The following is an 11,991-nucleotide window of genomic DNA, read 5'->3' on the forward strand; positions in this document are numbered from 1 at the left end:
TCATAAGATTTAAGTCATAGGGAAAGCCCTTTGGAACGAACAATTAAAGCTTTAGAATAACTTTTGGTCTCATACAAATTCTAGAGTAGTTCTAAATGGTATCCAAATTCTGAAAAGGCTTCTCCTGTTTCTGTTTTTTTTCTTACACTCCATCGAATGGCATTCATGTAGGTTCATGTGCTACTCGTAGTATATTTGGTCTCATACAAATTCTAGAGTAGTTCTAAATGGTATCCAAATTCTGAAAAGGCTTCTCCTGTTTCTGTTTTTTTTCTTACACTCCATCGAATGGCATTCATGTAGGTTCATGTGCTACTCGTAGTATATAAAGATGTACGACACTGTAATGGATCGAGGAATACATATTTATCAAGGCCTTTAACCATTAAAAAAGAAACACATAGTGACGACATGCCTTTTATTTGCCTTAAATCTTGGTTAAAATTTTACTACATCCATTCTTAAATAGATGACGTTTTGAAGAAGGAGATAGGAAACTTCCGGATGCATGCAGATCGATGCTAGCGTTTTTGCAATGGGCCACGTTGTCTGCGTACACTGTATAACCAGTTGAGCTTAGGTAATTGTCCGACTATGGATCCTCCCATCCTTTTTCTTGAACAATACATCAGCGGTAACTAGATTTTTTTGGTTATCGCCATAGGAGTAGTATAGCCACTGCCCATTGGACTTTTTTTTTTTAAAAAAAAGAATGGCTCTGTAGTTTCGAATCCTTAAACCTGTCAAGTCGTTGCGCTCTTACCAGCGTGCGCCGCCGTGACGACGTCTCCGCTAGAGTCCCTGACGCGGAGAACCACCCGCCTGCTGGAGCTGGCACGCGCGGCGCCGTAGAAGTCGTCCAGCGCCATTGAGATGCAGGCGAGGCTCTTCCTCCCCACGTCGCTCGTCAGGTCCAGCACCACGCCCACGCGCACGCCGGGCGCCGCCGCCGCCGGCAACGGCACGCCGCGCGCGCAAGACGTGCAGGAGGAGCAGAGCGAGAGCGAGGCTGGGACTGGGACGGCTGCAGTGCCTCAATGACCACTCCATCTTTACAGTACGTGTTCGAGCCTGATGCCTCCCGTTATTAATAGGCGCGCGTAGCCGCGTGGAAAACTAGTAAGCCCCAATGGGGACAGTCAGATTGAAATAAAAGTAGTAGACTCTGAATTTTCTTTAGCACGAGGCTCCGAGTTTGACAGGTCCAAGTGTCCAACTGAACTCCGGATCTGGCATTCTCGACGTGTTTGAAGTTCTTGTAGATGTATCTGTACCCGAAATGACACAGAAGCTTAACTTTCTTCTATTTTTTTATAAGTAGCCTAACATACCCCCGTGGCTGCCAATATGGCGGAAGACCACATATCAAAACTAGCTCAAGTGTAAAAAAATGCAAGCTATTCATGCTTCAAGGGTCCCTTTATATGGTTTTAGAGTTTGAGGGCCAAATCGGACTTTTGTAATAATTCAAGGATAAAAATGGACTAAAGAAACTACCTCATCTATTCCCTTGCACCAACTATATATTCGCTGGTGGTGAACCAAGCCCAAACAAATTGGACTTAAACTGGTGTTCCAGTAGTTATCAGTTCAAAAAATAAGGTACAACCATAAAGTTACTGAATCTAGCGCTACTTGTGGGCATGTGACTCTACATCTGGTACCGGCTTTCGTGGTGTTCTCTTTTTCTGCTTGTACTTGGCATAGGAGTACCAGACACCTCCAAATGTGTTGATCACCAGTCCAGTAACATTAAGAGCGTGTACTTCCACACCTCCCAACAGAATAAAACCCAGGGTCTGAAAAGAGGAAAGGAAACAAGGTGTAAGATCTCTTGAATTTAAAACTTGAGCTAAAATGCATCAAAGGTTCCAGCAACAAATTAAAATGCTCAGACAGAAGGGCGTAATTACCGTAGACCCAACACCCTTGAGAACTCCTACTATTGTTGTCGTCAGGGCAGAATTCACAATCGTGCACCAAAACATGGTGAAATTGAGAACGATTCCCATCACCAGAGAAATGACAAGAATAACACTGAATGACAGAGAGGCTGTCTGCAATTCACCAGATGATGTAAGTTAGTACAGAGGCATACAAAAAAAATTTGATGCAGAAACCTGACAGTACTATCATGCTAACGAACAACAGTGAAGTGTGAGACTTTAAAAATAAAATAAAAGTGAGACTATTTGCTCTAGAAACTCAGGAGAACATCGGTGGTGAATCAAGGGAACGTAGATTGCTACCTTAGATATACTAATCAAATTTTGATCATGCTGGATGCAGTATACTCACCTTTGCAGATAAAACTGCAAGAGAATGGGGGAATTCTCCTGTTGCTATAATGAGGAAAAACAAAAATGGAAGTGACAATATACTGTTGTAAAACATCAAATCCACTGAAGAAAGACCATCCTCGGCACCTGATTTCTCCACCAGAACCAAATACATTGTCTGCATAGTGCACACATTCAGATGTCAGCTGAACCTTGCCTCAAGCAAGTAAAAGAAAGAATTATCTGACAACAAATAAGAGTAGAAATAATGTAACCTGGAAGAAGACTGATGTTAGAGCCATGCAGTATCCATATAGGTCAAAGGAAAAATCTCCAAGTGCTGCAATAAGGACACCTGCGGCGGTGCAGATAACTGAAAGAGTGACCTAAAATAATTTCGAATCGATCAGGACATGGCAAAAAATTGCAAAGAGCTGTTCATTCCCAGGGGAGAAACCATGCATTTTCCTACATTTTGATTTTCATTTTGCATATGATGAAATTTCAAAACAAAAAGAGTACAGCAGACAAAAGAGTTTCAGTTGCTATGACAATGCCTTCCACAATATTTACCTGAAGCGCTTGCACAATTTTACTAGAAAGGCATGGATGCCGGAAGCTAAGCACTGATGCCAACCAAGAATATTAAGATCTATTGGCTGGAAAGTTTGAAAAGTGCGATTTATGCTATCTAGTAAGGCTAGAATTCCCGTAAACTTTTGATTAACTATGTTGATACAAAAACTTTTGATTAACTATATCGACATGAAAACTTTTGAAGTTTTGATTAACTCTATCGGCGCATAAACTTTTGATTAACTATATCAACAATTGTCTAAATTCATGAGACAACAATTGAAGGAGACAGATCCATTTTTAAAACATCAAATGGAGAAAGTGAGGGTTCTACAGCTGGTGTGAGCATTGTAATGTATGTAAAAGGAAAAAGGAAGCCCAAAGAAGTCTCAAAATGCATCCTTGCCTGCGTTGGTGGCTTTCCCTTTCCCCGTATGCACCCACTCACTAACACGGCAAGGGGAGTGATCCTCTTGATTGCAATATACATAGGAATGTTAACTCCTTTCAAGCTTGCTAGAGCAAATCCCACATTTGCATTGTAGAAAATTGACACCGGAAGAAGCTTCTTTGCAGTTATCAAGTTGAAATCTTTCCGTTTTGACATTCCTAGAACTTGACCAAAATGTATCAGAAGCGCCGTGGCTATTTGCTGCAGAAGTAATGGAGATATTGAACAAAACAATCAGGCTTAGTCAAACATGGAAACAGATTATGATTTGTAGGCCGTGATGTTTAGCGATACCTGTAAAGTGAGCAGTGTCATGGAGTGAACATACTGCATAAGAACTGCTTTGTTCACGAAAACCATTGCCATAGACGAAACTCCATAGGAAAAGGCTGCAGCTAAGCTGCATGAACATATATACAGGGAAATGGTCCGGTCAGAACTTCCAATGCACTTTAATCTTCAATCTGGTCTGAACCAATAGTTGTATAAAATGATATAAAATGCTTTTGAAATTATGCCTACTCCAGCATCATCAGGTCCTGAATTACCGATGTGGCGGGCCATTACTAATTTCTAAACTTTTTTTTTTGACCGGAAATAATTTCTAAACTATCCTTTCGAAATTATGCCTACTCCAGCCGTGACTCTAAATGCAAGTACTCTACAAGCATTTATCTGCCGAAGGGACCACATTTTGCCCTTGATTGAGCATTATGCCGGAGAGCGCCCATGAAGACGGCCTTGCCTGAGTACAGGGTTGAACAGAGCAAATGGTACTCGTGTGCGCCAATCTGACGAACCAAATGGCAGCAGAAAGGGAAATTGCTCGCGGGAAAAGCCTCCTTCCCTTGCACGACGCCGGTTCCCCCGCTAATTCACTACCCAGAGCACAACCGAATCGACCCTCCATTTCCGCGGCTCGTCCTCCCTCCACGAATCGCGCGGCCATTCAGCTCGCCAAGCGTCGAAACCAGCGAGCGGTTGCCCACGCGAAGGAACCCCCCGTCCCTCCCTCGGTCCCTCCCGTCCCCGATCCCACGGCGAGGAGGGGGGAGGGTCAAGCAGAGCAGGGCAAGGCGACGGAGAGGCGCAGCGAGCGAATGAGCGACGAAATAGGGTGGGCGCGGGGGAGCTGACCTGAGGATGGAGCTGGGCTCGCCGGCGTCCGCCCCCATGTCCCGAGAAGCCGCGCGGTCGCTCCTGCTCCGTGCCCGGGCGCGGGCTACATGGACCGGCCGTGCCTGCCGACGCGTGCGGGAGAGCGCGAGGGGAGGGGTGGGGGGAGATCCCGTGACGAGACGACGCGTGACTGCGTGAGGAGGAAGCGATGCGCTCGCTTTCTCGCTCCCAAGCTTTCCAACTTGCAAGCAAGGAGACCGCGGAGAAGACGGAGATCGAGGTTTGGTGGGACCGTGGGAGCGGGGCTGCTCCGCCGTTCGCGAAAGAATGCAACTTCAGAGTTTAAAAGTTGTTTCTAAAAAATATAAACTCTAGCGTAACTAACTAGTGTAGAAGCTATTTTTATAGGGATCTACGGAGTATAAAGATGACTCGATGAAAAAATCGCTGACCGGGTACATGAGCGTGAGTACAGATAGCTGTTTCGCACACAATCAGTGTTCACCCGTCCTCTTGAGCTGAACAAAGAATGTCACATAGATCCCACAAGGCTTCAGGCCTACTAGCAGAGCAGAAGAGTTGGAGCATGATGCTCTAGTCAGCCACCATCCAAGGAACAAGCGAACAGAAGAGTTGCGTATCGATTTCGACCACAGCACGTTTGGAGAAAAAAAATATATTTGATGATGGAATTCACGCAATGGATATGCCCAGATCTATGCATGGAGTATTTTAACATGTGAGCCAACACATGATTCGACTTGTCTGCAGAATCCGATTTTAGCTCTTTTTGCAGCATCTGAAAGGGCCAAATCTGGCCGGCAACGTGGGTACCACAGTTTGGGCCCTCGTTCTATGAGCAAGTCAATTGCTTCTATAAATATCATATAACAAAAGCTACAAATCTTTAGAAAACCGTTGAGTAGTTGCCTTCATATAACAAGGGCTTGTTGGTAGACATCCATAGACAAAGAGAATTTAGTAGCTATCTGTTTCATGATTCTAACCATTGGGCTCTTGGATTTCTTATTAGGACTTGTACATGTGCTGGTAGTGCTACAACTGGGTCTCTTCAAGCTGTGGGTACTTGTACTCATAGGGGTGCCACCAACATCATCTGCATCATGTCCCCCATTGTCTTCATCATTTTCTTCTATCTCATAAAAGTCTTGGCCTGGAATATACACTGAAGTCCCATCCACAGTGTTGCCATGAAACATCTCTTCAAGCTCATCCAAATATGGGGGAGGACCATACTTTAGTTTCTTCAACCATGGTTTCCCCTTTGATAAACAACATTAAGGTCTGGTAAGCTAAATTGATGAAAACAGTAAGGTGGAGAGACTCAACATAAAAGGACTGAACCATACCTTTGTATTTTCTTCCACCAATTTGATTCAGCATCAACACTGCCATCTGGAATGCGGCCTAATCCAGTGTGTGCTTGCATCACGCGCCAAAATGAATACAAACTTTTCAACTGGGTAATTTCATTCTTCATCTGCTGCCTATCATGCTTAAGTCCCGTTTGCAAGTAATAGCCATCGATTATAGCTTGGTACCCAGACCCATTCATTTGTCCACCAACATAATTCCCTAAACGTAATTGCTCAATGCACAATCTTAAGAATTTAGCACAATTTTCGTCAGACCAATTTGCCTTGGTTCTTCCTATCTAGAAGACACAACAAAAAATATGGAATACCATTCAGGAATATGAACATATTGGATAAACATGCAGGTCTGATAAGATTACCATGGAACCGCCAGAATTACCGAGGTGCTCGTTGATGTCTTCATCTTCATCTCCAGATTCTATGTTCTCGTAGGCGGCCGCCTGTGCTTGTCGATGATTGGTAGTGGCAGCGGATGCAGCTCGACCACCACGACCCCTGACATTTCGGCGGTCGCTGCCACGCGCACGTTGACGTGCAGGGGCCGACATGGCTGCTGCATTGCCTCTGCTGCCAGTACCCCGCAAGGGCATGGGGCTGCCACTTCCTCCAGCTCCGGCCGATCTCGACCCCGCGCCAACAAAGTTGAGCTGCCGCCCACGAACAGGAGGCCTACCGACATTGCCGGTGCCGCCGTTGCGGACAGTAGGTACCCCCACTGTGCGAGTGGCACGAGGAGGAGGGTGAACAAAGTCATGTGCGGCCGCTGCATCTTCGACGTCGTCGGACCGGAGCAAGTTGGAGTAATCCGCCAGATGGGCGAACTCCGTCGCCGCAGCATCCTCGGAGTTGAGGTCGAAACCACCAAGGCCCGTCGCCGCTGCCGCCCGGGGAGCGTGAACGCGGCCGGTCGCAGACGCCTGGGAGAAAAGGTCGAAGCCGGCGGCGAAGGAGCTCGGATTGGAACGAAAGTTGGGGAAGAAATTGCGGGAGCCATCGCCCTCCATCTCAACTGCGTGAGGTCAACCACCGCAACAGGGGGCGCGGATCCGGAGCTTCAAACCGTCGGCGGCGCGATGGGGCTTCGGGTCAGGGAGACCGGCGCCGGGATGACGATTTGGGCGAGGAAGGATTCGATCTGCAGTGGTCGGCCGGCTGGCCGAGCTTGAAGTCGCGCAGGGGAGCGAGGAGGCGGTCCCGGAGTGCGGTCTCGGTGGGGTCCCGGGGCCCTAGCGTCGGCGGCAGCGGCTTCCGGCAAGGGCGGCGGCGCGCACTAGAAGGTGGCGTCGGCGGCGCGGATGCGAGCCAAAAGTGGCAGAGGGCGGCGACGGTCTGGATCGACGGACCGGCGCGCAAAGGAGCTTGGAGCGGAGGTCGCCCACGGCGGCGTGGGAAGGGCCGCCGGCGGTCCCGGGGCCCTAGCGTCGGCGGCAGCGGCTTCCGGCAAGGGCGGCGGCGCGCACTAGAAGGTGGCGTCGGCGGCGCGGATGCGAGCCAAAAGTGGCAGAGGGCGGCGACGGTCTGGATCGACGGACCGGCGCGCAAAGGAGCTTGGAGCGGAGGTCGCCCACGGCGGCGTGGGAAGGGCCGCCGGCGGTGGCGGCGATGCAGTGCGGGGGGACAGAGGTCTTCAGTCAGGTGAGGGCGGCGGCGCGCACAAGTGAGGGTGGCGGCGGCGGCGATGCAGTTCGGGGGGTGGGGGGTCCCTGGCGGCACAGTCGGGGGGTGGGGGCCTGACTGAGCAGAGGAGAGGATAGGGATTGGGGGGGGGGGGGGGGGGGGGGGGGATGATGGTGGGGTCCACAGAGAATTAGCCTAATTAGCATACCTTGGAGGGGCTAATGATTTGAGGGAGGTTAATTCCCTTTAACTCACAATTAGCCCACCTGTTTGGATGCATATGACTAATTTTGGGCTAAAAGTTGGAGGGCTACCAATTATCCCTGGAATCCAAACAGAACCATGCGACCCCTTCTGTGTTTTTTCTTTCTCTTACACGGCTCCCCACCACTTTCGAGTGTGTGTAGCATATTGTCAGTCAGTGACTATCTGCCAAAAAAGAAAAACTGTTTTTCTATCTGCTGCCTACAGGCCCCTGCCCACACCATGGCCAGTGTCACTCATCTCGATCTGGATACGAACTTCAGGCACGGAGCCATTAGGCATGCTACCCTGCACTGGACCAGCCTCTTCGTCACCGGTGGTGCTTCCGCCACTCCCATGGGCATTTTGGGAACTGCTATCCCTGACTTCAAGATGGAGGAGTTGATCAGGCATAAAGCCATTGCCCGTGTCGTTCTGCAGAGCTCTGAATTCTCCATGGCGCACACTTCCGCCATTCTCGTCTTGCGGTAAAGAACCTCTCGCCCTGGAGTACTTGGCATAGACCGACCTGGCGATGCTTATAACCGTCATGGAAGCTGAGACACTTCCAGTGATGACGAAGAGACCAGAGAAGCTTCGCAAAGTGAGAGGCGTGGAATCAGCAATCGGGCTGTTGTCGCCTTTCAGTTGCGCAGCTGAGCCTAACCATTCCTGCTCGATTCTTGTGCTCTCTTTCCCTGCGGTTAGGTTCAAGATAGCAATCGAGAGATCATGCACCAGAGGACAGCCTCTAGGAAACACCTGAAGACAAAAATGATGGTGCCATTAGTTTGGTTGGTCAGCTTTTCTTTGCCTTGGCCCTAGCATCCAAACTATTGAACAGAGAATGTACATACTCAAGTGCAGTAGCAAGGAACTTACGAAAGCAAGTCCAGGGGTCTTGTACAGGCACTCACCCATCTCGAACTCTTTGTTGTTTTTATCAGAGAGGAAATAGGTCAAGTAGGGAATCTCATCCATGATGGCTGACACTCCACCTTTCTTGGATCCCTTCCTCAAAGCTTCAGCATATTCTGTTTGGTTCGTAAAGGTCCTTAGCTTATCATCTTTGGCTCCTTTGCTTATCAGAAAGGATTTCACAAATGCTCCTTCTTGGTATCCAATATTATCACCATTGCTCACCAGCTGGTCGAGACCAGTCACTGATGGCCGGAGCCTCTTTGCAGTGAGCATGGATGACAAGTTTGCAGTGTAGCTCTGCACTAGAACCAGCACTGCGAAGCACCATATCACAACAACAACTTTTGACAGAGGGCTTGTAATTATCTGGCCTGTAATGGAATAGACACAGAAAGGCATTGTCTGACCATCCTTATGTCACTAAAAGAAGCTACATAAAACCACTCACACAGCAAATTGTTATTAGAAACTTTGAGCTCGATCGAGGTGCTGACCATGAGAAAACGTCAAGGTGGAGAAAGCAAAGTACGAAGCTGTGCTGAATTGTGCCACGCTTGATCCTTGGTACACTGGATTATTTCTGGGCCACTCGATCACCCACACGACAAAGCCAGTGAAGAAGAAGAAGCCCACCGTAGTAAGCCAGAGCTCCTTCGTTAGTGGCTTCAAGAATATCCACTGGATTGCTGGTTTGGAGTCATTGTCAGCGAGCACAAGCAAGGACACACCAGATGGTGCATATGGCATTGTAAAATCTACAATCTTGGCACGTTCATCAGTTATGGTCACATCACCCACTGCTCCATCAAACACCTGCTTATTGCAAAGAGAAAAACATAGCAAATGAAACAAAATGCATGCAATTGCATGCATAACCTTTGTTTCTGTACTCTCTTTCTCTTTATCAATGAAATAAGCACACTCTCGTGCTATTCGTTCAAAAAAAAATGCATGCAATTAGAAGAAGTAAAAAACTTCAGGCAAGCCTTATACTAGTAAAAGGAAATATATTTGCAATATAATGCAAGTACATATAAATAAATAAGGCTCACCCTTTCAGATACATTCCCAACTAGCTCGTCGTAAGTACCCTCGAAGGCACATAACTCATAGCTTGGAGGAGATTGTAGCTTGTCCAAAGCGGCCCTGAATATATCGATGGCGACGTTCACAAAATCTTTAAAGGTGTGTTTCAATGGCACAGCAATAATAAGCTTCACAGAGATTCTTGGCACTGCGCATGATTAAGAAATGTTTTATTAGGATCATGTCAATGTGACAGTAGGTCCAATCTTCTCAAGTTATCTTGCCCTATGGGGTAACAGAAAAATGCTATCAATATGGTTAAGTTTTTTTTTCCGTTACCAGCAGTAGCTTCTGCACACTTCCGCAGCTGATCGATGGTAGTAGCATCTCTGCGTGAGCCACTGCCACTGGCGTGCAGGGCGGCCATGAGGTAGGCGGCCTCCCCCGTCGCCATGGAGACGCCGGCGCCGTGGCTCCTGCTAGTCCCGGGGCTGCTCGCCAGCATCATGTCGTCGTCCAGGACGCCGGCTCGCCGCGCCGCCGCCGATGCACCCCGAGTCGCCGCGAGCAAGATGACGACGATGAGCAGTGCGACGATGACGGTGAACCAGCAGCCGCAACGCCTCGTCCGATCACCCATTGATCTCCCTAGCCTAGATGCTAGCAGCTCCAGAATTGTATATATAGAAGCATCAAGCATACTAGGTAGGAGTACTAAACTTGACTGTTCGCCTATACATGCATGTATTCCTGTTTGACGACGAAAAACGGCAGGAACCATCACTGTCACGAACGTGGAAACGTTCCACGCGGCATTGCAATGCTCGAACTCCAAGTCTCGATCGATCATTCAACTTTTCTTGATCGAATCGTAGGGCCGGATGGAACAGTTTGATTGGTTGACAGACAAGGCCTTGAGTCAGGTCTAGTTTCAGACAAGGCCTTGAGAGGCGAATGCTCTCCATCACTTGAATTTGAAAATTCACCGTACCAGAACCATTACATGCGATCAAGTAGTCACTGCACACTTGGTCAGTGGTCACTGGTCAGTCAGTCCTTCCCTTACCCTGCAGGTTTTCTAAATGACTTGGTATGTGGATACTTATACTAAAAGTATTTGAGCTGTTTGGAGTTCATCTTTTTTTTAGCAATGCTTGGAGTTCATCTGATGGAGACAGGAATGGAGAAGGATCCGTGAAATTTCAGAAGTAACAAGGGAGGGCAGAAATCTTGTAATACTATAAGAGGCATGGTTCCATGAAAAAAGACTTGTTCTGTTATTTTTTTAAAAAAAAACTGAGAAGTATAGGAATTCGTTCAGATGGATTCCACCGAAATCGATCCATTGATTTTTGGTAACTTCAACTAGAGAAACTGGAGGAAGAGATTTCTGGGAAATAGCTTGGGTAGAGAGAATACACTCCACAGTTTGACCACGAAGATCTAACAATTAAAAGAATAATTGTTTCAGTATTTACATGAAAATCTTGTAGCACCCATTGGACAATTTGTTCTGACCAGTTCAGTACTGAACTATCTGTCACAAATTTTTCTAAGCAACTGAAACTGTCAAAGAATACGACAGTTGGTCTGCTTTCTGTTCTACAGTGTCCCCACCCCCTTTTTCCTTCTATCTAGGGTGTTCTTTGCAGTATGTCTATAAGCGAATTTTCGTATATTTGTTGAAGGATTTTAGATGGAATGAGGAGTACAGTAGGGGTGGTAAATGACCTTAAAGTTTAGTCTAGATAATCTAGAGCCGGACTCGAAAAAGACCGAGCTCTTATAAAATTTTAAGCTAATAAATAAGAATTAAGTTGTACATGAAACTTTTCAATATGCTAAGTTGTACATGAAACTTTTCAATGTGCTAAGGACCAATGGGTTGAGATGGAGTCGGTAACATAGTTTACTATTAAAAACAAAATTAGACCCTACTTTCCATTCCACGTCTTGAACTTAAAGAAGAGGGAATGCACGAGGGGCCCCAGAAGAAGTGCGTGTCTCACCAACACAAAAGATTTCAGGTGAAACGGGCAGTGCGTGTAACTCATTAAGCAGGCAGCTGAAATCGCCATAGCCCATGAACCATGCATGTGTTACGGTGACTCGTGTAAGTTCGAATTTCAGAAACAAAGCAGGAGATGCTTCTATTAACATGGTTGCTTATTAAGGTACAGAATGGACAAATCTGGTGCTGCTCACATTGAGTAGCTTCCATTGCTTCCAAAAAGACCAGAGCCGTGGAAACATCTCTGACGACAAGCATGACGCGACATTTGCACAACTGGCATGGTTGCCAGACGAGTCTACTGACAGTTTGCATTGCTGCAGGCAAGAAACAACTCAATTTATCATGGAT

The 11,991-nt window shown here is 47.2% G+C and overlaps 3 protein-coding genes across 5 annotated transcripts; all 3 read right to left on the bottom strand.

Annotated features, from left to right (window-relative positions):
* Positions 1-1,384: 1,384 nt before the first annotated feature.
* On the bottom strand, positions 1,385-5,015 carry LOC120669827 (UDP-galactose/UDP-glucose transporter 7-like). Of its 2 annotated transcripts, none has more exons than XM_039949681.1 (7): positions 4,444-5,015; positions 3,601-3,706; positions 3,262-3,507; positions 2,555-2,665; positions 2,299-2,457; positions 1,914-2,057; positions 1,385-1,799 (listed from the first exon to the last, which is right to left on the bottom strand). In XM_039949681.1, the coding sequence occupies exons 1-7, from the start codon at positions 4,479-4,481 to the stop codon at positions 1,632-1,634; spliced, it is 972 nt and encodes a 323-aa protein (XP_039805615.1). In that variant the 5' UTR covers positions 4,482-5,015; the 3' UTR covers positions 1,385-1,631. The 2 variants fall into 2 exon arrangements, with proteins under 2 accessions (XP_039805615.1, XP_039805616.1); XM_039949682.1 differs by having other exon boundaries at positions 3,601-3,769; positions 4,441-5,014.
* Positions 5,016-5,186: 171 nt separating this feature from the next.
* LOC120669828 lies at positions 5,187-7,542 on the bottom strand. 2 transcript variants are annotated; one of them, XR_005672826.1, is made up of 3 exons: positions 6,202-7,542; positions 5,796-6,100; positions 5,187-5,708 (listed from the first exon to the last, which is right to left on the bottom strand). XR_005672826.1 is itself a non-coding variant. In XM_039949685.1 (3 exons), the coding sequence occupies exons 1-3, from the start codon at positions 6,824-6,826 to the stop codon at positions 5,693-5,695; spliced, it is 966 nt and encodes a 321-aa protein (XP_039805619.1). In that variant the 5' UTR covers positions 6,827-7,540; the 3' UTR covers positions 5,187-5,692. The 2 variants fall into 2 exon arrangements, 1 of the variants encoding a protein (XP_039805619.1); XM_039949685.1 differs by having other exon boundaries at positions 6,182-7,540.
* A 251-nt stretch (positions 7,543-7,793) lies between these two features.
* Positions 7,794-10,269, bottom strand: LOC120669059 (glutamate receptor 2.8-like). Its single transcript, XM_039948880.1, has 5 exons — positions 9,969-10,269; positions 9,656-9,837; positions 9,098-9,416; positions 8,565-8,974; positions 7,794-8,444 (listed from the first exon to the last, which is right to left on the bottom strand). The coding sequence occupies exons 1-5, from the start codon at positions 10,267-10,269 to the stop codon at positions 7,905-7,907; spliced, it is 1,752 nt and encodes a 583-aa protein (XP_039804814.1). The 3' UTR covers positions 7,794-7,904.
* Positions 10,270-11,991: the final 1,722 nt, after the last annotated feature.

This window comes from Panicum virgatum, chromosome 4N, assembly GCF_016808335.1.
Source record: "Panicum virgatum strain AP13 chromosome 4N, P.virgatum_v5, whole genome shotgun sequence".
Classification (NCBI taxonomy): domain Eukaryota; kingdom Viridiplantae; phylum Streptophyta; class Magnoliopsida; order Poales; family Poaceae; genus Panicum; species Panicum virgatum.